This window comes from Prionailurus viverrinus, chromosome E1 (genome assembly GCF_022837055.1).
Source record: "Prionailurus viverrinus isolate Anna chromosome E1, UM_Priviv_1.0, whole genome shotgun sequence".
Lineage (NCBI taxonomy): Eukaryota > Metazoa > Chordata > Mammalia > Carnivora > Felidae > Prionailurus > Prionailurus viverrinus.
Window position 1 is genome coordinate 20538175 of NC_062574.1, and position 27993 is coordinate 20566167.

Below are 27993 nucleotides of genomic sequence, written 5' to 3' on the forward strand. Positions count from 1 at the left end.
CAGGGGCAGAGGCTCTTGCTCTCCGGATGCCCAGACCCTCCAGACCTTGTTGCTCTGTGTATCTCTTCATCTGGCTGTTCTGGGTAGTTAGTGTCAGGATTGAACTGAATTGTAGGACACTCTGTTGGGGTCACAGAGACCTGGAGCTGAAATGCAGAGCCCATTATTCTGCCTAGCATACCCGCCTCTTTTCATCACATCTGTGGCAGATTTAAAAAACAAAGAGCTTTTTGCTGTACCTCCCAACGAGAGGCGAATTTTCCACCCCACTCCTGGGATCTGGGCTGCCCTTGTGATGTGTCTTACCCAACAGAATATGGCAGAAGTGATACTGGGTTATTTGTGGAGACTCATCCTTGAGAGGCTTTGAACTTTTGGAACACTTCTTCCATCATGTGAAGAAATCCAGGACTAAAAACTAGATGCAGAAAGAGGCCAAGGTATCCCAGTCACCCAGCATGTGAGTGAGCCATTTTAGACCATGTAACCTCAGCTGACCACAGCCACCTGGTGAGCCAGTGGGACTGGCTAGTGAACCCCCCAGATCATGAGACACAATAAACTGTTGTTCGAGGCACTAGATTTGAGGGTGGTTTGTTATCAATTAACAGACAACTGATACTTCTTCCCTATTCTGGAACACCAATCCTTGGCTTAGGTATTAAGCAAAGGATCGATATTGTTATAAAGTACAAGCAGAATCTTACAAATAGTGATGAGTGACAAAACGTTCACTGAATCTGTAATGGAAGATTTATAGGGAAAGACTGCAGCTCCCTTTTAAAATCTTTTTTTTTTTTTTTTTTTGTAATGCTTATTTATTTTTGAGAGCGAAAGGGTAGGAGAAACAGAGCATGATTGGGGTTTGGGGCACAGAGAGGGAGACACAGAATCTTAAGCCGGCTCCAGGCTCTGAGCTGTCAGCACAGAGCCTGACACGGGCTTGGAACTCATGAACTGTGGGATCATGACCTGAGCCGAAGTCGGACACTTAACCAACTGAGCCATCCAGCTGCCCCAGTGTGGCTCACTTTTTAAAAGTTTAAGTAAATTTAAAACAACCTTAATGGGATGGGGAAGGGAGGTGGGGGTCCTATTTATGTGAGGGCTACAGGGCTTTTATTGCTTGATGGATAAACTAAGAGAGTGTCACTAGCACAGCAAATATCAAAATGCTACTAAATCTATCTGTACACTTTGGCAGTGGTGTAACAGGATAAGCATCACATACGGAGAAAGGGGAACCCTCTTGCACTGCTGGTGGGAACGCAGACTGGTACAGCCACTCTGGAAAACAGTATGGAGGCTCCTCAGTAAACTAAAAATGGAACTATCCTATGATCCAGCAATTACACTATTAGGTACTTACCCAAAGGATACAAAAATACAGATTCAAAAGGGCACATGCACCCTAATGTTTATAGCAGCATTATCAACGATAGCCAAACTATGGAGAGAGCCCAAATGGCCATCAACTGATGGATGGATAAGGAAGATGTGGTATATATACACAATGGAGTATTAATCAGCCATCAAAAAGAATGAAATCTTGCCATTTGCAATGACGTGGGTGGAACTAGAATAGTATTATGCTAACTGAAATAAGTCAGCCAGAGAAAGACAAATCCTATATGATTTCACTCATATGTGGAATTTAAGAAACAAAACAGATGAACATATGGGAAGAGGTGGGGAAGAAAAGAGAGAGAAACAAACCACAAGAGACTCTTAACAATAAAGAACAAACTGAGGGTTGATGGAGGGAGGTCAGCGAGGGAGGGGCTAGATGGGTGATGGGTATTAAGGAGGGAACTTGTTATGATAAGCACTGAGTGTTGTATGTAAGTGATGAATCACTGAATTCTACTCTTGAAACCAATATTGCACTGTATATTAGCTAAAATTTAAATAAATGCATCTAAATAAATAAATAAATAAATAAGCAAGCAAGCTGTATTTATTTTAAAAAAGAGAATAAGCATCACACAGAATCAGGACACTTGGGCATTCACTGTCTCTGCTCTTAACTAACTATGATAGTCTCTCTGGACCTAATTATCTAATTTATAAAAAGAGAGTATTAGGGCTTCCACTTCAGTAATGATGGACTAGTTTATTTTTTTTTTATTTAAAAAAATTTTTTTTTTCAACGTTTATTTATTTGTGGGACAGAGAGAGACAGAGCATGAACGGGGGAGGGGCAGAGAAAGAGGGAGACACAGAATCGGAAACAGGCTCCAGGGTCTGAGCCATCAGCCCAGAGCCTGACGTGGGGCTCAAACTCACGGACTGCGAGATCGTGACCTGGCTGAAGTCGGAAGCTTAACCGACTGCGCCACCCAGGCACCCCATGATGGACTAGTTTAAACCAACACCCATGCTGCAGACATCTAGAATCGGCAATTCAAATATTTTAAAAATTTTGCTTAAAGACAGTGGAGAATTATGGGGACCAGAATCTAGCAGGACCGTGGAAGTTTCCAGGTCTGAGAAGTCCTTTTTCCTGGGGGAATTTCCCAACTCCAGAGGAAGCAGATGGGATCTGGGTAGAGGTTTTGGCAGCCTCAGGGGGCTGGCAGGACAGAGATCAGAGAGCAGGGCCTGAAAAGGAGGAGGTCATGGGTAAACCCCTCTCACTTTGGGCTGGGATCCGAAAAGGCTGCCACTAGCAATGAGGGTGAGTCAGAAGCAGGCAGTCCCTCACAGGGACTTGAAATAGCATAGCTCTTGGTTGCCTAAAAGGAGCCAAGGTAAATCTTTCCTGGAGAAAGATTACATAAACTTAGGTCTCCAGTTATTTCTATAAACAATTTTGCCAATATTATGTTGGGAGCAAAATAGAAATTACCCAGACACATAAGGAACCATGATAACAAGAATTAGAAACAGCAAAACAGTATACAAAACAAACAGACCTGCGGGGATCCACATAATGGAGTTAATAGTGAGAATACAATAACTATGCTTACCATGCTCGAGATGACAAAAGACAATACTGAGAATTTTTAGAGAATCAGAAACTATGTATGTAAAAAATGAACTGAATCAATTTAAAAACACAGGACTGAAAAATACAATGATGGAAACTGAGACGTCAGTAGATCAGTAGACAGGAAGATTACGAACAGCTGAAGGTGGGTGAGAAGAAATTCCCCAGAATGAAGCATGGAGAGACGAAAAGATGGAAACAAAAGGAGAGAGGTTAAGAGGCATAGTAGCTATGGTGAGATGGTCCGAGTAACTCAAATCCTGAAGGAGAGGAGACAGAAGGGGAGAAGCAGTATTTGAAGAGCCAATAGCCAAGAGTTTTGCAAAACTGATGAAAACCCAACTAAGACAAATTGAAGAAGTCCTATGAATTGTGAGGATAAAAAACAAAACAAAACAACAACACTACACTCAGAAAGTCGTAGTAAAACTTCTGACTACCAAAGAAGAGCAGCCAGAGGAGAAAAGATCCATTACCTCAAGGAGCAACAAACAGACTGACAGCTGACTTCTCACAAGAAACCACGGGATCCAGAAGACAAAGGAGTGTTATGTCTGAAGTGCTGACAAAATTGCCAACATAGAATTTTGCACCCAGCAACAATATTCTTCCCAAACGAAAACAGTATATGATATTTTCAGGTAAACAAAAGCAGAGACTCTGTCAACAACAGACTTCAAATATAATAGGATAAAATTCAGGCATAAGAAAAATGGTCCCAGATGAAGGTTAATGGTACAGAAAGGAAAAAAGAAGTGATAAATGGATAAATCTAAACACATACTGACTATATGTAGTAACAACGATGATGATGTCATCTTGCTGGCCACATGCGTGCACACGTGTGCACATGCACACACACACGTACACTTATAATACATGACCAAAATAGCATAGAAGTTGAGAGGAAGGCAAATGGAATTAAAATGTTTTATGGACCTTGCATTGTCTAGGAAGGAAGTAAAAGTGCCAAATAGTATTAGATTTTTTACATTCAAGAATGGGATTATAATCACTCAACCACCAAAACAATATTATGATATAAATCTTCCAGAATAATAAAGAGTAATCACAACACTGAGTGGCAGGGGCCAGAGGGTGAGGAAAGGGTGCCTTCTGAGGTTTAACTAAATATTCTGACTAAAGGACTCATAGGCACATGTGGCATGAGTCTACTCAGGACAAAAACATGGCTTGCCAACAGAAGTGTCACAGTCCTTGCAGCAGTCCACACAGCAGTCAGGTGACAGCTTAAGGACAAAGAGATAAGACCCACATGGGGCAGGCATGGAAAGTACCCTTGGTTTAAAAGCCTCATGCCCCATAGTATCTAATATCCCTTAATGTAGGTCTGAAGACATAGCTTCCAGGGTTCTTAAAAGGGACATTCTTAATACAGGAGTCACCACAGTCAGGGAAGCCCACATAAATCATCTCCACCAGACATTTGATATTCTCTCAGTGGAGATGCAATTTACAAAAAGGGGTAATTTTTAAGTCACAAGAAATGTTGCACAGTAATACTGTCGAGATACACCTTACTGGGTTAACAGGGGAACAGAGCTAGAAATTTAACTGAGGTTTAGTTGTGAAGCAGAAGGAACAGAATTTTGTTTACTCTTTGCCCACAATCACCAATCTAAAAGAAAGAAAGGAAAGAGAAAGAAATACAAAAGCATCAAACAGAAAGCACTAACGAGATAGTCCAATTAAATGCCACATATAGAAACTACATTAAAAGTCATGTAGAGTAATGACATATTCAAAAGACAAAGATTGTCAGATTGCATAAAAAAACAAATCTTACTATATGCTACTTACAAGACACATACTTGAAACACAGGGTTACAGAAACGTTGAAAGTAAAAGGGTGGGAAAAGATACACCAGCAAACCTGGCCAAGAGAGAAGGTGGTGTAACTGTTTTATTCATGCAAAGGCAAAAAGTGATACAGAAATAGAGAGGCATTTCATAATGATAAATAACTCAAACACTAGGAAGAAATAATAGTTCTAACTTGAACAAGCCTAAATAAAGTCTTAAAATATCTAAGGCAAAAACAGAAGATACAACAAGGAGGAAGAGACAAATTCAGAATCACAGATTTTGGCATTTTCGGCACTGACAAAACTAAGAGCTTAGTAAGAACTGGACAACAATATAATTAGCAACCTTGATCTAGTGGATGTGTACAGAGTATAACACAAGTTATTTCTCTCTATATAAACAAAATATATACATAAAGAACATTTAACAAATTCCTAAGGATTGAAATCACAGAGAGTATATATTCCCTGACCAAATGATATTAAGCTGGAAATCAAGAGCAAAGGATAATTAGAAAAATCGTATACGTCTGGGAATTAAGAAACATAATTCTAGGTGACCTTTGGGTCAAAAAGAAAATTACAGTGTGAATTTAGAAATATTCTGAACTCGATAATTTATAATTATGTGGGCAAAGCAATCTTCGTATAAGGTATTACTGGAGTAGTATAAGTAACTTCACTAAACAAAAACCAGTTAAATGGAATTTTACCAGTACTGATGATGCACAGGAAGTTAACACTAGCTCAGACACTAATGACCAACTAAGGGGTGGGGGGAATCCTATCCATCCTGTTCAGTAATATAAAATCTTCAGTTAAGGAATCTACTGGAAATACTCTCTCTATATTTAATCAGCATTCTATCTCAATTTATAAATGCCGCCTCCTCTCTCATTTATAAATATCCAGACTGACTCAGCCTAAGAAACTCTAAATTTGACAAATTCAAGAGTCTTATAAAGATTAAACGGAAAGAGTTAATACTGATCTCATTCTCTGGCATGTTTTAGCCTGTTTCTCCCTCTATTTTATGTAAAAAACATTATTTGTGAAGGCACACTGATCGGTCTATGTATTAGCCAGAAGGCACTGTAGTTAGACATCTGCCTATCTAACTTGCTTTGAACACTGCCAAATAGAGTCACAGGCAAATTCAAGTTCATTTAATAATTTACTGACCATCTGTTTAGGGTGCACCTCATGAGATATCAAGAGATATATAAAATTAGTAGAACTCCCTCCCTATGTTTAAAAGACTTATAATCCAGGTGGGGAGACAAGACATGCATTGAATACATTGTGTAGATTCTGAGACAAAGTGAGGGGTCAGGACTTCCACTTCTGGTGGTGGAGGACCAAGTAATGCTACAAGCTTCCTGATGAAGTCATTAGGAAAAGCGCTAGACAGATATGGGAAGGGGGGGGTAATCTTCTCAAACGCATCAGAGAGCTAATAAGATAACCAAGATGAGAGTAAGACTACAATGGAAAGTGGTGGGGCCGGACTTCAGGGCAGTTTTCATCTGGACAGCCACGAGACTACCACAGTTTCTGACGGCCTTGTGGGGCCAGGGGGCTGCAGGTTGGAACCCAAAGCCATAGACAAGGGACACTGGTCTGCAATCCTAAAGAGCTAACCCTGGGAGTCCAAGGTCGATGGAAAACAATTTGGTCCATTGCTGACCCACTCCAGATCCTGAAATTGGGTTGGGGTGACCCTGGATTGTCAGAATTTGTCTGATACAACTTTTAAACTTAAATGTTTAATTTTTCTGGATTCTTTTTCTTTGACCAAATTGACCATTTGTATCTTTTTTTTTTTACATTCGATGTAATCACTACATTTGGATTTATTTCTACCATCTTAATTTATCCTGGCTTTTCTATGTTCTTTAGTCTCCTCTTTCCTATGTTTTATAGAACTGATTACTTACTTCTCATTCTGACCTCAACCCAACTCATTTCTATTCTTTTACTGACTACATGAGGGAATTTAATATGCATTTGTGTGTTATTAGGATTACAAGCTAAGTAATGTTTTTATTATTTTTCTGAATAACCGATGACCTTAAGCACCTGAATTCTAATCCCTTATCCTTCTAACTTATATACTATTATTGTGCTATTGGATTCTCATCTGTATTTGTTAAAGTTTATTTTTATTTGAGAGAGAAAGAGCAAGCAGGGGAGGGGCAGAAAGACAGAGGGGGAGAGAGAATTCCAAGCGGGTTCTGCACTGTCAGCACAGAGCCCGATGTGGGGCTCGAACTCACAAACTGTGAGATCATGACCTGAGCCAAAATCAAGAGTCAGATGCTTAACTGACTGAGCCTCCTAGGCACCCCTATTCTAAATTTTTTTTTTCAACATTTATTTATTTTTGGGACAGAGAGAGACAGAGCATGAACGGGGGAGGGGCAGAGAGAGAGGGAGACACAGAATCGGAAACAGGCTCCAGGCTCTGAGCCATCAGCCCAGAGCCTGACGCGCGGCTCGAACTCACGGACCGCGAGATCGTGACCTGGCTGAAGTCGGACACTTAACCGACTGCGCCACCCAGGCGCCCCTAGGCACCCCATTCTAATCTGTATTTTCAATCCAATATTATTTTAGTTTATTTATGCACACCCACCTATTTACCAATTTCTTTGTTCTTCTTTTTGCATTTCAGACTTTCATTTTGTATACTCTTCCTCCATCCTGATATGTATGTATATCCTTTAGAACGTCCCTTAGTGCGCTTGTAACCCTCTCCTCTTTTTCAGAAAGATTCTTTATTGTGTCTTTGTTCTTGAAACAAATTCATTCTCTTTGTACAGAATTTTGGTTTACAGTTCTTTTCTTTCAGCCTGTTATTCTTTTAAGTGGATCTGCTTTTAAGGCATTTTCTTAGTCTTTGATGTTCTGGGATTTCACAATGTGCCTAGATGCAGATTTCTTGTAACTGTTCCAGCCTGGGATATACCAGACTTCCTGACTCCAAGAGAGTGTTATCTTTCATCACTGTAGAAATTCTCAGCAATATACCTTCCAATATTGCTCTGCCCATCCTCTCCTTTCCATGAGTAACTGATTAGATGCACGTTAGACCTTTTCATTTTGTCTTCCATGTTTCTTAATAGTGTTTCTTTTTGCTTCATTTCTTGGTCTAAGTAGAATCCTGGATAATTTCCCCACTTCTTTCTTTCATTCCTCTATTCTCTCTTCAGCTTTGTCTAAACTGATGTTAAACCTATCCTTGAGTTGCTAATTTTAATTTCTATCAATTGCCTAGTTACTTGCTTTTTCTCATATTTTTAGGCCTTTGATTTCTTGAAACATACTAAACATTCTTGTATTGTTTCTGATAACTCCATTCTAAGAAGTTTTCATGATTCTGACTCTTGCACCTGGTACTTTGTTCATGTGTGTAGTAATTCTTTGTGGTGAACTCCTTATTTTCCTTAAAACTTTATCTGTGGAAATTCTTGAAGGTCTGGTTTGAAGGTGGTTTCTTCAAGGAAAAAAAACTGTTTGCTTCTATCATATGCTTGGGGATCCCTGGCCATGACCATTTCAAACTAAACTGTTGATTTAAGCTTTTTAGGCCATCCAGGTAGTGTGAATTTGGATTGAAAACCTCATGAAAACTTGCTTACAATGATAAATTCTCCAGAAGTGTTCACTCCCGCTTCGGCTCAGGGCCATGGACCAATATAGGCAGTTTTCCTTTCAGATAATGAGGGATTATTTCTTGTTCACTTTATATGCATCCCTTTGAGGATGCAGTCCTTTGGAGACCTGCCCATGTGTGTGCACATGCACGTTTGTGTATAATCTCTTATTAGACACTCTACTTTGGGCAGGCCCTGGGCTTCACTTGAGGACCCAGCCTTGAACACCTATGCCCAAAGTTACCTACTTCAACAAATCCCCAAAGAGACAGCATCTTCTTTTTCCTTAACTTCTGCCTTCACTCAGTCTGTGGCCTGCATGTTCCTTACTTTCTTATTAGTTCATGGCTGCATTCAAGAAGTGGATTTTTATGTTTTACCTAACATTTTAGTTGTTTTCAGTCGGTTTTAGTAGGTGCTTTCTTCACTATGTTCCCAGCAAATGCATTAGTCATATATATTTTTAAGATCTTCCCATGGTCCTAGATGAAACTGATATCTAATTTTATTTTCTCATATTAACCTACTATGAAGGGAATATTAATCTCATAAAATGAGTTGGGTAGTGGTCTTTTTCCTATCCTCCAAAACAGTTTATATATAATAGGAATTACTGGCTTCTTGGCGGATTTATAAAATGTATCTGTAAAACCATCTGGGTTTCATGTTCTTGGCAAATCTGGGAGAAGGCAGACTTCTGATTAGTAATTCAGAGTCGTTAAGGTTACTAATTTATTCAGATTTTCCATGTCTTCTTGAGTTAATTTTGATAACATATTTTTCTAGAAAATTAATTTTTCAAGTTCACTGGCATAGAGTTGTGCACAATATTCTATGCCTTATAAAAATCTCTGTATTATATGAATACACCTTTTTTTCATTCATAATATTGCTTTTTCATCAGTTTCATTAAAGGTTTGTCTATTTGACTAATTTTTTGACCTATTAATTTTAATTTTTGCTTTTCAAAAGTCATTTTCTTACTTCTGTCTTTGATTTTCTTTGGGATTCTTTTTCTGGTTTCTTGAGTGGAGAGGTGAACTTAACTCATTTACTTTCAATCTTGTTTTTTTTTTTAATAAAGATATAACAAGTGGATCACTTTAGCAGCATTCTACAGATTTTGATAAATTCTTTATCATGTAGGTCCATGTATTTTATAATTTCCATTGTGATTTCCTCATCAATATGTGAGTTATCTAGGAGAGGATTTTTCCCTCAAGTTCCCAAGCACATTAAAAAATAAATAAATAAAGGCTGCCCTTCATTTTTATTTGCTGTGAGGATGGAGACTATATCTAAATGGTTATAACTTCCTTTGTGATCTAGTATATGGCCAGTTCTTGGAAATGTTCTATGTATACTTGAAAGGGATATGTATTTCCTATTCCCTGGGTGCAGCGTTCTTTTGATCCATTAAAGTTTAAATTTGGTTTTCAACGCTTCTGCCTTCTTACTTGTCCGCCTGAAACATCAGTTTCTGGTACAGCTGGTTTAAAATCTCCCACAAGGATTGTGAACTTGTCAACTTTCCTTTTAAAATTGTTTTCAGGTTCTTTTTTTGCTTTATGGAGTTTATGGATAATCACAGCTATATTGGTAGGTACCTAGTTCAAAATGACTCTATTGTCTTGGGTGTTTTCATTTATTGTTATTGATCTCTTTATCTGTATTACTACTTTTTGTCTTAAATTCTATGTTCTTTCACATTAATGTTGCTTTTAATCATTTTTTGGGGGGGGGAGGGCTTGATGCATTCTTGCTCACCTCTTTCTTTTTCATCGTTCTGCATACTGTTCTGTTTCGGTGTCTCCTAGACAAGCATATGCCTGGATTCTCCATCTGTCTAGTCTTCTTAGTCTATTTACATTTATGGTGAATACCGATTATTTACACTTATTTTGTGTTTTCTAAAAGTAACGTTTTCCTTTGTTGCTTTCCCACCCACCTTCCTGCCTTCTATTGGGCTGAGAGGATGTCTTTATTCCTCTTCTTGTCCCTGTTCTCTCCCTCATTTCCGCTCCTCCATGAACACCCAGACTGGGAAGCTATAGCACAGACTGCCAGGCTCGCTGCCTACCTCCTACCCAGCATCTTTTGTTCTGAGGCAGAATCCTTACTTCTAGCTAGGTGAACTGCTGACCAGAATAAAAATGCACTTCCCAGCTTCCCTGGAAACTTGGCATAGCAAACAAGATGGAAGGAGCATGCTGTGTGAGGCACCCAGGAAATCTCTTAGGGCAGAGGCCCCAGTTGCCACCTGGGGCCAGGAGGATGGACGCCAAGTGCCAAGTGTGGCTGAGCAGAAAGACAGAAGGGAGCCAGCTCCCTAACCATCTTAAGGGTGCCATACCCATCCTGGAATACCTTCTTCTGTACCTTGTTTACAGGAGAGAGAAATAAATGTCTCTCTTGTTTGAGCCCCTCATTTGGGGATCTCTCTTTTATTAGCAGCTGAATGCAATTCCTGAAACAAATTACAGATGGTTCTAGAATTTTAATTTTTATTTAGAAAGAGAGAGTGTGCATGCGATCAGGGGAGGGGCAGAGAGAAGGGGAGAGAGAGAATCCTAAGTAGGCTCCACACCGGGCATGGAGCTCGATCTCACGACCCTGAGATCATGACCTGAACTGAAATCAAGAGTCAGACACTTAACCAACTGAGCCACCCAGGTGCCCCTGGAATTTTTGTTTTTTAAAAATGCACATTTAAATACCAATTTTAGAAAATAAAGGTGACTCTTTTCTAGTTAATGAAATACATCTAATATATTTTATAAACTATAACATATTCTATAAGCATGTTTTATAAGATTCTGTATTCTCCATTTCTTGGGTCAAACGCCTCCCTTCTAGGTTCACCGTCCCTCTTGCAGGATGATGCAGGTTGGAGCTGACATGCACAGAGAAGCTAAGGGACAACAGGAACACTTCTAATGGTGTTCTGGTCTTCGGTCCTGGTATCCTCAGCCCTGCCTTTCTGGAGGTTTGATTCTACAAGTCAACAAATTGTGCTTATTTGTTGTCATGTGGGGCCAAAGAAACCTGACAAAATGGAATAGAACGCTACTGAACAGATGTGTTCTTGTGCATTTGCCTAATTTATCCACAGTGAAGTAACCAGAAACAGCATAGATTTAAATTCTTAGAAAGGAAGTTGTTTTTTTTTTAAAAAGATAATAATGAAGAATAAAAAACACATGAAAAGCACCAGAACAGGGAAATTTAAAAAAAAAAAAAAAAAAGAATAAAAATAATGAGCCCCAGAATGCTGCCTAATTTATCAAACTTATCAACAGCAGCAGTTTGGGCTAGAAATCTGCTCTTTAATGGGGGGAAAGAAACAGACTTAAGTTATCAAACAGTACTACACCTGAAAGGAACAATAAAAAGAAGAAACAATGGTCAGTAATACAACATTTTATTTCAACTTTTGTAACAGCTTAAGGACAATACTTAAATACTAAACTTCCTCTTGAAACTCTATCTGGTCATTTTGTATATGGACACGAGATACAGATGGCATATTACTGTTTTTTAAAAATCTTTATTTATTTTGGGAGAGAAAGAGCATGAGTAGGGTAGGGGCAGAGAGAGAGGAGACTGGCCTGAGCCGAAAGCAAGAGTAAGACGTTCAACTGATGGAGCCACCCAGGCGCCCCTGGCATATTACTGTTTAATTCAAGATTTATTTATTTTTTAAGCCAAGCCCTCTCTTCAGTACAGGGCTGAAGCTCATTTTGCTAAGCACACACTCTATTTTAGTTACATATGTATAGTTTTTAAAGATCTCACTAAGAGTTTCCCCTTGTCAACAACCATAAAAAACTCAAATTTAACGAAAAGCATTTCATCTGGCATACAACTATTTCAGCCAGCCATGTTAAAAAAAACAAAACAGGGATAAGAATTCAATTACAACATTCACTTTAAATATCTATATGGTTCAGTGCAATTTATCATAATTACCTAAAAAGCGAATCATACGTTCTCTATAACATATATCAAGAGGGGACCAATGACAGCAAATGGTGCTGACCACCATCAAAAGTGGCGATAAAATGGATACGTAGAAAAGAAAATAATTACCTTTGATGCAAGGTTGTCCACTAAAGCGATCATTGAATTCTTAAACAAGGTGGCAGCGGTCAGAGGTCGCTTGGTCACCTCTGTAATACTCAGTTTGCCTTCGGGCCACATATTCTTCAGCACGGGATTTGAACTGAGAAGCACAGAAAGAGCAATGAGAATGTTACATTCAAATCAGCTGAATAGAAACTGCTAAGGAATCCTGCTGGGCTGCACCCTGGAGCCACAAGGGGACTGCAGACTGGAGCCACGAGTGGACTACACCCTGGAGCCATAGTGGAGTGTAGACTGGAGCCATGAGTGGACTGCACCCTGGAGCCACGAGTGGACTGCAGACTGGAGCCACGAGTGGACTGCACCCTGGAGCCACGAGTAGACTACACCCTGGAGCCACGAGTAGACTACACCCTGGAGCCACGAGTAGACTACACCCTGGAGCCACGAGTGGACTACACCCTGGAGCCATAGTGGAGTGCAGACTGGAGCCACAAGTGGACTGCACCCTGGAGCCACAAGTGAACTGCAGACTGGAGTCACAAAGCCTACCTGGAAAAAAGATCCCATCCAGAAAATTATGCTGAGAGAGCATAGTGGCAGATACCATATCACAGATGGAGAAGATGTGTCCAAACTATCCTACATTTAAAAAATTCTTGGGGCACCTGGGTGGCTCAGCTTGTTAAGTATTCAACTCTTGGTTTCAGCTCAGGCCATGATCTCATGGTTTGTGGGTTCAAGCCCTGTGTTGGGCTCTGCTGATAGTGCAGAGCCTGTTTGGGATTCACTCTCTCCCTCTCTCTGCCCACCCTGCCCCTCTCTCCCTCGCTCTCCAAATAAATAAATAAACTTAAAAAAAAAAAAAAAACACAAGATTCTTGGGGCACCTGGTTGGCTTAGTTGTGGAGCATGTGACTCTTGATCTCGGGGTTGTGAGGTCATGCTCCAGGTTGGGTACAGAGATTACTTAAATAAAAAAACTTAAAAAAATTCTTTAAACTTCTTTAAAGTGACATCTACATTATCATTACCTAGGACCCTCAAATGGTTAACACGGCTCTTAAAATACATACATAAAATCAAAAGATTTGGGTGGTCCGCAGGAGGAGGACAAGCCACTAGTGAAAAACGATGCTCAATGTGGCATGGCAGAAAACATGGGCACGAAAGGAGCTTCTCATCAGAAGAAACACTCACACAGAACAGATAACACGACAAAAAGCCAGCTCTTTCTAACAAGGCAGACAGGAATATAAAAGAACCATGTTTACATTGCCTTCCAGTAAATCCCTCACTGCAGCTGAATTTGCACACTCATTTACTGGCAGTTACAATATTTTATTGATGTGACACTAAGACTGTTGCCATCCAATTCCTATGGTGTACTTCAGGCCAGTTTAAATGCTAAAAATTATGTAAAAATCATCATTTAGCTCTGTGGAGACTTTTTTTACAACATGCGTGGTGGTCTCAACTCTGATTTGCTTCCTGTTTCATTTTGGGTGTCTTTGATTTTAAAGTAATTGGAACTCAAACTGTTGTTTCCTGGAAACTTCTTTCTTCCTGCCTTCCTCTCCTCCTTTCTCCCTCCCTTCTTCCTTCCTATTTGTGCACAGTTGTCACATGACGTTACATCGGCTGTAGGTGTACAAACGGTGACTCCGCATCTCTAAATGTCATGCAACGCTCACGTCCAGTAGCTACCACCTGTCATCGTACGATGCTATTTGTCAGAAATCTTTTTTTTTTTTTTTTTAGTTGGGGGCTGAGAAGAGAGAGAAAAGACTCGGCAAGGACATTCTCTGCTGTGTTTACTACTGCCATCGCTTTGCCCGCTGTTCTTTCCCTGGTGTAAAACTGAGAAAACTGAGGTGGTTCCCCAAATACCTAGTAAACTTCTGCACACAGAGGCCCGAAATGACAGGTGTGAGATGCCAGAATAAGTGCCCAGAGAGCAGAGAGGAAAAAGGGAGAGCTGAAGACTGACCGGGCCTGTACAGAGCAGCACTCCCACCCCTCGCCGCTGCTAGCGGGGGGTGCTGACTACCACCAGAAGCGGCGCTAAAATAACCCTATGATCTGTGTGTGGCTCAGGGTCCCCATTTCACCCCTCCCTGCTCCTGTCCCTAGACTCCCGGTGAGCGCTGACCATCAAAATGACCGCATAAGGGCGTACTGTTTCTCCTGAAATCTTCCATTCTAGTCTTTAGCAGAGAGGATTCAAGGCAATGGTTTTCAACCCTTAGTTCAGAGGAGGCCTGGGTGTCTCCCTAACACTTACTGATAGAATTACCAGAAAGTAGAACATGTGTGCTTTGAAAATTCTGACGCAGCCCAAAGACTGGAGATCGCAGACTTTGAGTCCATGCGTTTCTGCCCCAAATTCCACCTTACTCACTGTTGGCCATACTTAGAGATTATTCCCATATTACTTGGTAAATGGAGGGAGGAGAGAAGGTTGGAAATGAAGGAAATAAGATGTTTATTATGATTATTGTTAAATAGTTGAATTCATATATAATGAACCAAAAGCGATCCATACAATCATTCTAAAGAGAAAGAACTTTTCAGGCCAGTAAGTCATGAATGTAATATTAAAACAGTTTTCAAACGTCTAAAAGAACCCTTTTCTTAAAAGGGAACCTTATTTATCCAGAAACCCAGTAGGCTTAATAGATAAGACAGAAGTTGCATGGCTTAGAAGTGAGGAAGTCAAGAGTGAAGTCTGTGCACCTGGCGTGCCACCTGCCGGCTCCCTTCCTCTCCATTTACACACACAAGCAGCTAAGCACTACGGATTCTACGGGTAATAGTTTTCACTTTCAGTTAATAAACTAGATTCTCACTGCTATTTGACTTTCCAAGCAGGTTTTCCAACAGGGGAGGACAGCCTGTCATACCAATGCAAATATTCCATGTCATGGTCGGATTTTTCACTGGAAATAAACCCACATGCAGCTTTGTTTCTACATGAATCCTGTGAGCTTGGGATTACGTGAGCCCAACACTAGGAGGTGGAGCTCCTCTCACTGAGCTGGACCTGTGGGCCAGAAAAAATTCACGAAGGTAATGAAGGCTGGGGCGCCTGAATGGCTCAGTCAGTGGAGGGTCTGACTTTGGCTCAGGCCGTGATCTCACGGTTCGTGAGTTCGAGCCCCGCATCGGGCTCTGTGCTGACAGCTCAGAGCCTGGAGCCTGCTTCGGATTCTGTGTCTCCCTCTCTCTCTCTGCCCCTCCCCTGCCCATGCTCATGCTCATGCTCTGTCTCTGTGAAAAATAAACAAACATAAAAAAACAAAAACAAAAAAACAACGAAGGTAATGAATGCCACCTTCTGTAGCCTCTTGCTACATATCCTGGATGCCTTCTCCTGGCAACACATGCTGATATTGCCACTTGGCTGACTGAGGCCGTTTACTCCACGGAGCAACGCCAGACTCCATCACTCGTCCCTCAAAATGGGTGCATCTTACCTGAAAGTTCAAGCATTGGAACTCCTTTCTGAAAGTCCCTTTTCCCCATGACCAGCTTTTCCACGGACCCCTCTTGCATTCCCATGTCTCTGTAACTTTCTGGTGCTGACAGCTCCATCACTTGGTGGCTTCAATATCCATACAGACGTACCATTTAATAGGAAAACTTCTTGAAAGAACCGTTTAAACGCAACATCTCTACATCTCATAGTCCGTATTCTCTGGAGCCCACCTCAACCAGACATTTGTTTTCATGACTCTACTGAGACCAGTGTTGTCAAGGGCCCACCTGACCTTCATGTCAGCAAATCCGATGGTTAATCTCGGCCCTCACAGCATTTCCCTTTTGACGGTATTTCACAGAGTTTATGATTTTTTTGGGGGGGGGTGCCTGGGAGGCTCAGTCGGTTGAGCATCTGGCTCCTGATTTCATGTGAGGTCATCGCCTCACGGTTCATCGGATCGAACCCCGCATCGGGATCTGCGTTGATGGTGTGGAGCCTGCTTGGGATTCTCTCTCTCTCTGCCCCTCCCCTGCTCTCTCTCTCAAAATAAATACATGCATATTTTAGAAAATCACTTTGTTTTTGGCTTGGCCTCTGTGACACCAGGTTTCTGGTTTTCCTCCTACTTCACTGGCAGCCCTGTCTCCTTTGCTAGTTCCTTGTTTTTTGCTAGACTCCGAACGCTGGAGAGTCTCAGGGATTAGTCTTTTTGACCTCTTCTATTTATCTGTGCTCACTCTCATTAATCTCATCTAGTCTTACAGCTTTACATACTGTCAATAGACTAGGGACCATGAATTTATAGCTCCAGTTCCTCCTTAACCCCGAGTTCCAGATGCGGACCTACAATTGCCTGCTTGGCATTTCCAGCCGAGCGCCCAACATTATAACATGTCCAGGACAACACGCTGGGTCTCCCCCACCCAGCTGGTCCCTCCTCAAGCATCCCTCCCCCAGTGCTCAGGCACCGTCTCAGATTTCTGTTTTTCTCCCTCACACCACACATCCTATCCATCAGCGTATCTTGTTGGCCTCACTTTCAAAGTATCACCCGCTCTGACCACTTTTCATCACCTCTCTTACTACCATCTGGATTACTAGTCTATTTGGTCTCTTCATTTCTACTCTTGCCCTTTATAGTATGTGTTTTACACAGTAGCCCTAGTGAGTTCTTTAAAATATAAATCGCACCCTACCATGAATTCCAATGGCTTCTCTTCATACTTCATCCTTACCTTGGCTCACAGACTCTTCTTGATCCACACCCTGCCAACCTCCTTAAATTCATTCTGTATTACTCTTCCCACCTCTCACTCTGCTTTTAGCAGCACTAGCCTGTTCTCAAGATACCCACGCTCACTCCCACCTTGGAGCCTTGGCACTGGCTGCTCTCTGCCTGGAATGCTCTCCTCCGCCACGTGTTCATGGCTTACTCCCTCACTTCATTCAGGTCTCTGCTCAAAAGTCACATCTTTTTTTTTTTAATGTTTATTTATTTGAAAGAGAGAGAGAGAGAAAGAGCGCGCGCACACACGAGTGGGGTAGGGGCAGAGACAGAGAGGGAGAGAAAGAATCCCAAGTAGGTTCTGTGTTGTCAGTGGAGAACCCAACACAGGGCTCAATCTCATGAACCGTGAGATCATGACCTGAACCAAAATCCAGAGATGGACACTTAACTGACTGAGCCACCCAGGTGTCCCAAAAGTCACCTCTTTTAAGAAGCCTTTTCTGACCACCCTTCTCGATAATGCCTCCCTTGACCCTCCTTGTCTATAACCTTCAATCTCCTACCTACTTTATTTTTCTTCACGGCAACTTGCCACTACCAGAAAGTTACTTATTTTGTTGCATAAGTGGTCACCTCCACTGGAGTAGAAGGTTCGTGAGGGTGGGGCAATAGCCTAAATTTTTTCTCAGCTGGATTTCAGGATATAGAAGAATGTATGGCTCATAGGTGTGCAACACATTTTTGATGATCTCCCGACCAACTGACTATGCAGATTTAGTATATGAGTGACTACACGTATCTCTAGTCCCAAAGAAGAAACTGGCTAAGAATGTCTTCTTTATGGCCCTCTTTCCAAAGCATTCCTACAGGGTTTGAACTTACTATCCTTTGCCTGGTTTTACTTAACCACATCTTTTCCACATTTTCTTGGATTGTGAAAAGGTTCTGTCCACTCAGATTCTGTCAACACTGACATCAGATGCCACGCTGATGTTAAAAGTGGTCTCTTGGGGCGCCTGAGTGGCGCAGTCGGTTAAGCGTCCGACTTCAGCCAGGTCACGATCTCGCGGTCCGTGAGTTCGAGCCCCGCGTCGGGCTCTGGGCTGATGGCTCAGAGCCTGGAGCCTGTTTCCGATTCTGTGTCTCCCTCTCTCTCTGCCCCTCCCCCGTTCATGCTCTGTCTCTCTCTGTCCCAAAAGTAAATAAACGTTGAAAAAAAAAAATTAAAAAAAAAAAAAGTGGTCTCTTAGTTGGAGGCAAAAGCATTACCATGGGAATCTGCCACTGGCCTACTTCGGGGACACCGGGAGGGGTGCCAGAAGGATGGTAGTAGTGAACAGAAAAACTGAGGCAACCCAAGGGAAATCAAGGAAAATGATATCAGCAGCAGGGCCTTGCCCTAAATTGATAGATCCCATAATCACAAAGTAATATATTATTTCATTCATATGATCAAATAGAACTAGAAAGTTTGCCAGAAGCTCTTAAAACTGTCACATAAAAGTAATCATGTGCATATGTATTATGCAATATATATGTCAAAGAGCTTAATGGAAAGATAGTTAATAAAATTTCAATCCTACCTGTTATACATGAGGCGCTTGAAATCTTGAAACAAAGTGTCTTTATTTTTGTCAATAAATCCAACGACTGAATAGCTAATAGAGGGAAAAAAAACACAGAAAACATGCATTATTCACTAAGCAATAGCCACATTTAAGCTTTTCTACAAATCTACAGGCCTTTCCAGTGTTAATGATGCAAGCAATCATCTGTGGAGCTGATACTGTCCATTTTGTTCTGTGTTTAAAAATTCCAAATTTACCTACTAAGTAGAGGGCATATTGTTTTTATTCCTCAAAAGGAGAGCAAACATCAATCATTATGATTAAGACTGCCATTTTCTACTGCTTGTTTACTGCTTACCTCAAGAAGGGGACTCTCAAAAAGATAGCTGTGTTTATCATCCAGCACTCCTAAGATCAAAGCAAAACAGCAACAGACAGGAACTACTAGTCTCTTCGTAGGGAGGTCAAGTGACTTGCCTAAGGTTCTCTCAGTGTATTCAGGGTGGGATAAAAGAATCCAAGGAGAACTGCAAAGGACGGTAAGATTTAGATAAGCAGAGGGGAAAGAGGAAGGGAGATCACACAGGGAAGCAGATCAAATGAAGGGGGAGGAGCAGGCACATGCATGGAGTGCTTGAGAGAAAACCAGGAGGGACAGTGTCAGGTGCTGAGTGCCCACATAAACTTGAGTTGGTGATGAAGGAGGGATCGGAGCTGCTCTGTTACAGGGGCAGGTGTGGACTCCAGGGGCAGCAAAGGTGGTGCTGGGGGCAGGAAAGTAATGGAGGACTCAGGGTGACAAGGACAGAGGCTCAGGTGTGAGGCAAACAGGAACTCTAGATGCACCTGCTCCCAACGGCTCTACCTTGTTGCCTGTCCTTAACAATCAGATCAGTGTAGATAATTCTCAGATGTCTAACCCAGACCCCTCGCTGATGTTCTCACCTCACATATTTGATTCTCTAAGAAGATTCCTTCAGGCTGCACAGCCCACAGGAGCTTCAAGGTCACCAGGTCCAAAACGACTTCCTTGCCTCCCACATCCTAGATCTGTTTCCTAAGACCTTCAAGTCACTTTTGACTGAAACCTTGAAGCCACCTGACTCTTTACCTATTGTCTAACCTGTAACATTCAAACTTCATAGTCCTTATTTTGGCCTTTAAGTTCTCATTACGATTTGATCTCAATCTACTTTTCCAGACATTTCTACTTCTCTATGCTACAAAAAGGATACAGTCCACTTAAATGGACCTAGTTACTATTTCCTGAATATTTCTAGCACCCTTCCCACTTCTCCCTTTAAAAATAATTCCTAGAATCTATGGACTAGCTACCATCAGCCTTCCTGGGTTTATCACACAGAAATACTACATCATGTGCTTATTCTAAATTCTGACAATACTGTTATTAGTCATGTGGTGATTATTTTAGACCATCTTTTATTGTCCTGAGGTATGCATGTAAATGTGTGGATATATATGTACATGCATATTTATGGGTATAAATAAACACACACACAACCATATATGTACATATGCATCTTACATGGGAAGCTCTTCGTGAGCCGAGAGCACACCTTATAATACACTGTGCACAAAGGAGATATCCACTAAGAATCTAGAAAGGGACTGAAGGGCTGAAAGAGAGAAGGGGAAGTCTGAGGCATTGGATATCCCTCAAAAGGGTCAGCTAGCATCCAGGACTAGGAGTCTGGAAACCTAGCTACAGTCTCAGCTATTCCAGAAACTTGCAATGTGACCTTGGGTAAAAATTTACATAAGTAAAGACTTTACATAAGTCAAGACTTTACATAAGTCTTTTAATCTGTAAAACAAAGGGGACGGGCTGGCTGGTCTCTATGGCCTCTGACCAGCTCTGCTTTTATGCTTCTGAACTGTATGAAAGTGTCCTGTAAGTGAGGCCTGCATTTTCAGCGGGAGATGTCTGCACCGCGCTGGATCCTCCCTCTTAGTATTCTGGAACCTGGGAACAGGACCAGAAAAAGTGGAATATGGTGCTATTCCAGCACTAATGGCTAGTTTGACAGATGGGGTGATAATCTTGAGCCATATTATTTTATGATTCAGTTTTAATTTAAATCAGGAACAGCTATTAAAATCCCTTCAAATGTCTTTTCAGCATTTGTAGAGATGATCATTTGCCTTTCTGTTGTGTAATCTCTTCCTGTAATGGGTTTGATGAATAGAACTCCTAACGTATAAAAGAAGGACAAAGGAAAAGAGGAAACTTTAAACAATAATAAGATAAGAGGCAGTGTTCAGTGGACAAACCATCCTAAGTGTAGTAGGCTGAAGAACTGCAACCCCCCCACCCCAAGACATCTTTGTCAAATTCCCTGGATTCTGTGAATGTGACCTTACACAACAAAAGGTGTGATGATGCTAAGGATCTTGAGAGGAGAAGTGTATCCTGTATTACCCAGGTGGGCCCTAAATGCCATCACAATTGTAGTTTTAAGATAGAGGCCGAGGGAGATTTAACACAGACACACTGAAGAGAAGGCAGCATTGTGACCACAGAGGCAGAGATTGGAGACATGTAGCCACAAGCTACTAGAAGCTGGCAGAGGTGAGGAACAATCCTCCCCCAGAACCCCTGGCATATGGCCCTGTGGACACCTGGAGTTCAACTTCTGGCCTTTGAAATAAGAATGGATTTCTCTCTTGTTAAGCCACTTGTTTTTTTATAGTAGCCCCAGGGAACACAAATGCTAAGGTGGTTATATTTTTAGTCATATTTTCTTATCAATGTCTACTTTTCTTACATTGTGACCAGAAAAACTGGCTTATGAGAATTTTACTTTTTCAATTAACATTTGAAAAGTAATATGGCAAAACTAATTTTCCTGTAGTTACCCAACTGCTTGTAGTTCTTCACACACAGTGGTGGCTCTCGGCTCTGGAATGCCCTCCCTCCTCCCTCCTCCCTTCATCTTTTCCCTAAGCCTCTCACTTTTAGGATTCAGCTTGGATACACTTCCTCCCCCAAAACCCCTCTATACTCCTTGCCCTGGGCTAATGACTTCTGTTCAATGTTTCCATAATGCCTTGCACATCTCTAGTTTGACCCTTCTCATTCATTAGAGTGACTTATGTATCTGCTACACCCACCACTGAACTGTTAGCTTCTCCAGAAAAAGACCCATCTTACCCATCTTTCTATATGTTCTTAACATTCTTCCACAATTTATTTATCCATCAGCTAATGTGAGTGGCATCTATGCCATAGTGGCCACACTATGTGCATGGCCGCCATAGTGTGTGTTCAAGAAATGGCTGAAAAACAAGGAATGAATGAAGCTATGCCCTTTTTTTAAAGTGAGGAGATGAAAATATACTGGCCTATGAAATGGTGGAAAAATGCAAATAAATAGGAAAACAGTTTTTATTTTCTCTGGTTATATTTTCTAAAATGAAGTTGCATGCCAGTCATCGTGTTAGGTACCAAAGTAAGATACTCACACAACATCACCCGCGTAATGTCGAATTCGAAAGTCTCGATCAAACTCCAGGATTTTGTCTGAGGCGCAGAGCTAAGAAAATCAATAAGGAGATTATTTTGAAAACGGCTATTTTCACTTTCCTAAAAATATACTCCAATTTCATATAAGATGATGATAGTGTCACAAATCATGATACCATTATGAATGAGATAATGCCCCACCACGTGAGGCTTATATGGCAAAACCTTCAAGCTTACACCGGAAATCCACACAGCTGGACTTCATTTCCCAGCCACCCTTACAGCTGGATATGGCCAAGTGACTAGGTGCTGGACAATGGACGGTGAGTGGAAAGGAAGTGTGGTTATGTCAGGCCAAATCTGGTAAGAAGTGGGTGATCCTTTCTGCACTTCCTTTTCTCCTCCCATTAGCTGGATGCAGAGAAGGATAGTGGCAAGGGGAGGGAAGAGCTGGAAAATGGAAGAAGTCCAAGTCCCTGGGAGAGAAGTGCTAAAATCTTGGCTGCTGCCTGGGTGCGGCCCAGCCTATCTGGAGTCTCTTTCTCTTCCACACTCCACTCAAGGAGCACCACACTGAAGGCTTGCTGTCTGCTAAGTGCACATGTCTCAGTCAGTCCTCACAACTGATAAAGTAAGTTAAGTATTATGAGCTCTCTTTTACATACTAAGGCCCAAGTCACATGGCTTGTAAGTGGTAGCTCTGATGATTCTTGGGACCAGACGTAATGTCTGTGCTCTCCACGTACACAACGGCCTGGCTAACCTGTCTTTTGCTAAGCTGGGACTCAAGTTCAGGTCCATCATTTCAAAGAAGATCAGCCTCCTGCAGCTCTTTCTCATGGAAGAGGAATACGTTCCGGACAGGCAGTTTTTATATAGCCTGGTGGTCTCCACTGCTTTCTGTAATTTTCCTTGTTATAGTAACACCCAGACTTCTTTGTCTGCCCTGTGAAGGATCACTTGACATCCTACAGGTTCTAAAGCAGACATCCAAGAATCCATAAAGCACTGAGTGCACTTACGTACAAAAACTTAAGTTTCAGTATGGTGGCTTCTATATTGATAACTGGACTAGTAAAGGAATAATTAGTTTATTAGTTAGACAAGTGAATAATTCCAGGAAATGAGAGTCAGGTTTCCGAGGTTCAAATCTTGGTTCTGTTTTTAACTTAACTTTTTAAACTTAATACTTTATAAATTTTTAATTTCATTTCAATTTTAATAATTATTTCTATCAGAGAGTTGTCCTAAAGGTGAAATGAGATATGGAGACCAACATAACATACATAACATACAGAGGGATCTCCAAAAAATTGAATTCCTCTTTCCTTCTGTCTCTCATTAACCATTTTACAAAACCCTTTTATTTATAAAACTCCTCATGGAAAAGGACCCAGGAGATGCCTACGCTGAGTATTCTCACATTTGGATACTGCAAAGTCTCAACCGATCTGAACACAGAAGATTTTAGCTTTTTCTTTCTGAAAAGAAGTTATCATTTAACAATACTTTAAACAGTAATTTCATGGTTTATTGGATCATTTATCTGTCTCCATAACTTTAACGTCTAAAAAACAATTCAGCCCCATAAATAAATACAAGGCAGAAACTTATTTAACACGCCCATAACTCAAGATAACATGTAACCAATAGCAAATGATAATACCTGGCTTAGCATACAGCAGTATAGCATTATTTAAAGAAAAGGTTCATAGTGATGAAAATATCCTGACTGCTTGGTTATTTCATTTCTTTCCCTCATTAGGGCAATAATCCCAGAAATTAATTGGGACACTTTAAAGGTCCCAATATCTCAGGACTTGTCTGGGGGATGACAAATCCTGGAGGAAGGAGCTACCTGGTTTGAGAGTCAGAGAAACCTGGGTTTCCACATTTAAAGGAAAAAAAAAAGGGGTGCCTGGGTGACTCAGTAGGTCAAGCCTCAGACTCTTGGTTTCAGCTCAGGTCATAATCTCACAGTACCTGAGTTCAAGCCCCACGTCAGGCTCTGTGCTGACAGCTGTGGAGTCTGCTTGAGATTCTCTCTCCCTCTCTCTGCCCCTCCCCCCCCATCTCTCTCTCTCTCAAAAAAAAAAAAAAAACCAAACAAAAATGTTTTTTAAAAAAATAAAATAAAGGAAAAAAAAGAAAATTCCCATTTTTGCAGATAAATCACCATTTCACAATTTCTTATTAAATCGGTGGCAACTCCTTAAAAGTACTATGAACAGTTGCTACTTTAAGAATGAGATTATGTTTCAAAATATTTGGTGGACAAATTTAATTCAGGTGTATAAATGGCCAAGGTGAATCAAAATGAGGTCACTTCTCATATGAGACTCATAATTAATTTATTTAAATGAAGTGGAGCCTTGCATGTTTTAGTTTTAAACTGAATATTCCATAAGATCTATTTGGTATAATCGTGACCAATTCAATTCAATTTTACAAACATTGATTAGGTACCATCTGGTAGGCAGGATGTAGGTGAGTCTCCAAAACCTGGGCTGGGATTATAAAGGGCGTGAGTAACCCAGCTCTCTGACAGGACATCTGCCCACGTAATAATACCATCTTTTAATGGATTGCTCTAAATAGTGTAGGTTGCTTCTAACTTGGCTCACTGCTCTGTCCCCAGCATCCAGGATTACGCCTGGAAACAGCAAGTCCTTGTATCAAATGTGGGAAATGTTCTGACCAGAACCCTCATGTCAAAGGTCAGACCGTAGTATCTGACAGCCGACCGACTTGTAGAAGGGATCCAAGTCAGTCCTCAGTAACAGACCAAGGAGAATCTTTTAGAAATAAACTGGCCTAACATAAATATCAGTCAGTAATCTATTTCTTGATGATTTGTGCTTTTATCCAGTTAATTGTGGATTCTTACTCTTCTGATTACACAGTTTCAAAGGGGACAAAGTCAGAAAATAGATTTGTGCAAAAAAAGAAAAATGGCAGTGTGTCAAAGATTTACATGGAAATATGGAGGAGCAGAAATGTTTGCTCCTTTCTTTATGGAAGTGATGGTGCACGGAGCCTGTTTCTACTTTAGTCTATGGCTGCTAGACACGCCTGTATTGGTAGAGTGTCGGCGGACCACCAGGATGACGGTCTGCCCCTCCCAGGACAAACACAGTATCTGCGAGGCACGGCACAAAGATCTGATAACCACGACCGCCACCACCCATTACAGAAATGTCATCTGTTTAATGACATTTTTAGAATGTGAAAAATAGGGAGCTTAAAAGGACACCCATTCGTTTGAGGGAATGAATTCCTTGTAACAACGAGAATTATAGCTAGAATTCCCCTCATTTCAAGAAAGTCATATAGCCTGAAGAACTATGGCAGAGGACACATACTACGTTTTATAACTGATGACAGTAAAAAGTCAAGGACAAAAGCTGTTTTTGGTGCCAGAATTATCCGACGCAGGAACAAAATTCTAGCACATGAACAAGGCCTCTGTACCTATTGGTTATAAATGACATCATGCTTTCTAAAATCATGTTCATTTTTCCTATTTCTAGCAAATTGAATAGTCTGGAGCTCCCTCTCCTGGATATTATGATTTTTATCAGTCTTGTCATCCCATAAACCAGACAGGCAGGATTTACTTACAGTAGTAAGTTGCTTCATGATTGCTTATGCTCTTTCTTGCTTAGTTGAGTGGACCTCTTTTAACCCAACATTTAAAACCATTTAATTGTGTCCAGCAATGGGGAAAATCCTACACATCAAAAGTAGAGGAAGTTCTCATGAAGCACACTACCTTTCGGCTGGAAAAATGACCATGTTTGCCCAATTTGCTGTTAAGTGCTTCGAGGAACATTTCATCGGTGACCTTGCCGACATTCATGCAGGCGTCATCTAGGATAGCAATGATCCCCTTGTGCTGCTGCTCCACAAGGTCCACGATGATCTGATTGTTGAAGTAATCAATCTGCAGGACACAGCACGGAAGTAATCAATCTGCAGGACACAGCACAGAAGCAGGTCCAGAGGGAACAGAGAGCGGGCCAGGCAAAACACCGATGCCTCCACTGGTTTCAGGAGTTTAGGTCAAGCTTCCTTGGTGTTACATATGTGAGTAGCATTAACGAGGTCTGATGCTAAAATGAGCACGTGTTCTACCACAGGTTTAGTTTTTAACTTCTTTGTTGACTCTGTCATGAACACTTTGTGTTACCTGAGTATAGCTCAAGGCAAAAAGGATAAAGTTGGTGATATTTCTGTCATCACTAACTTTTGTTTGAATCCTATACCTAACCCTACTCCTTCATACTCTCAATCTCCCAATCTGTGTGCCATTAACCACAAGAGCCACACTCCACTAAAGACCGACAAGTAACCTTAAAGTGTTATTCGATATGTTACTTCATGACGTTAAGGTATCATACCACAACTTGAATTTTTAGTTGTATGGCCCCAGATGACTAAAACGCAAAAGAGCATCTTCTCCAGCTTCCCCAAAGTTAAAAAGCATTCACGGGTCTAACAGAGTTTTGATATTTCTCTGGGAAAAATACAAAAAAAAATCTAATTCGGAGATGAAAGTTTCCACAAAAGAGAAGAATAAACTTTTCAGGGGCACCTGGGCAGCTCAGTCAGTTAAATGTCTGACTCTTGGTTTCAGAGCAGGTCATGATCTCACGGTTCGTGAGACAGAGCCCCATGTCCGGCTCTGCACTGACAGTGTGGAGTCTGCTTGGAATTCTCTCTCCCTTGCTCTCTGCCCTCCCCACCTCAAAAATAAATAAATAAACATTAAAAAGAAGAAGTTCCAAATAACATCTGCCTTTTCAGCAACTTCAGGGTTTACACAAAATTCCTCTGCTACATCTGTTTATTTGGATGGTCTACAGCACAAATCTCACCACACTCACGCCGGACTAACTCAGGCTAGCTGTACATCATTTGAAGGTGGGCAGTCTGCTATCACACTTTTAGTCCTGTGTGTTCCTGTGTCCCCCTCATTCAGGAGGTACCTAAACTCGAGTGTCGTCTCCATCACCTACCATAAGACCTATACGTTCACAATGGACTATTACAGTCTCATATGGACTCCTGCTCCAGGCGCTCATGCCGGTTATCTGTCTGTGGGTTTCAGCTCTCCCTCTACTCTTCCAAGTTCTTTTCTGTATCCATGGACTGAACGTCTGCAGACTGGGTGGCTTCTACTTCCTTTCTTATACTTTTGCTAGTTTGCTAAATCAGTGAGTCTCAAGAGGATGACTTTTTCCCCCCAGGGGCATGTGGCACTGTTGGGGGACATTTCTGGTGGTCATGACCACATGTGCCATGGGAAGAGGCCACTAGGCGTCACGATGCACAAGACAGCCCCATAACAAAGACTCATCTGGTCCAAATGTCAATGATGCAGAGGTGGGGAAACCCTGGCCTAAATATTTACTTTTACTGTGGACATGTATTACATTTCCTAATTAGGGAGAAAAAGTTTTTTCCATCTTTCGAAAAAATATCCTTACTATTCTCAAAAAGCAGTAACTCTATACTAATTACTAGCTGAAGTCTTAGACTTTGGGAGTATAGAATTAAAGACTAAGTCTTCTGTCCTAGGAACAAAATAATTAAGTCCTCTAAAGTTCCAACTGTAAAACTAAAGCAATTAGTCTTTGCTGAGAAGTTCAGAAACTTTTAGTTTGTAACTTTAATGT

The 27993-nt window shown here is 41.2% G+C and overlaps 1 protein-coding gene across 1 annotated transcript in view; it reads right to left on the bottom strand.

Moving 5' to 3' along the window:
- The window catches only part of MYO1D (myosin ID), a 358631-nt gene that overhangs the window by 216241 nt on the left and 114397 nt on the right, over window positions 1-27993 (bottom strand). Inside the window, exons 11-14 of the mRNA XM_047833109.1 lie at window positions 26088-26258; window positions 22315-22385; window positions 18847-18921; window positions 12561-12693 (exon numbers count right to left, since the gene is read on the bottom strand). Of these exons, the coding sequence (XP_047689065.1) occupies window positions 12561-12693; window positions 18847-18921; window positions 22315-22385; window positions 26088-26258 (450 nt within the window). The remainder of the gene's footprint in view (window positions 1-12560; window positions 12694-18846; window positions 18922-22314; window positions 22386-26087; window positions 26259-27993) is intronic.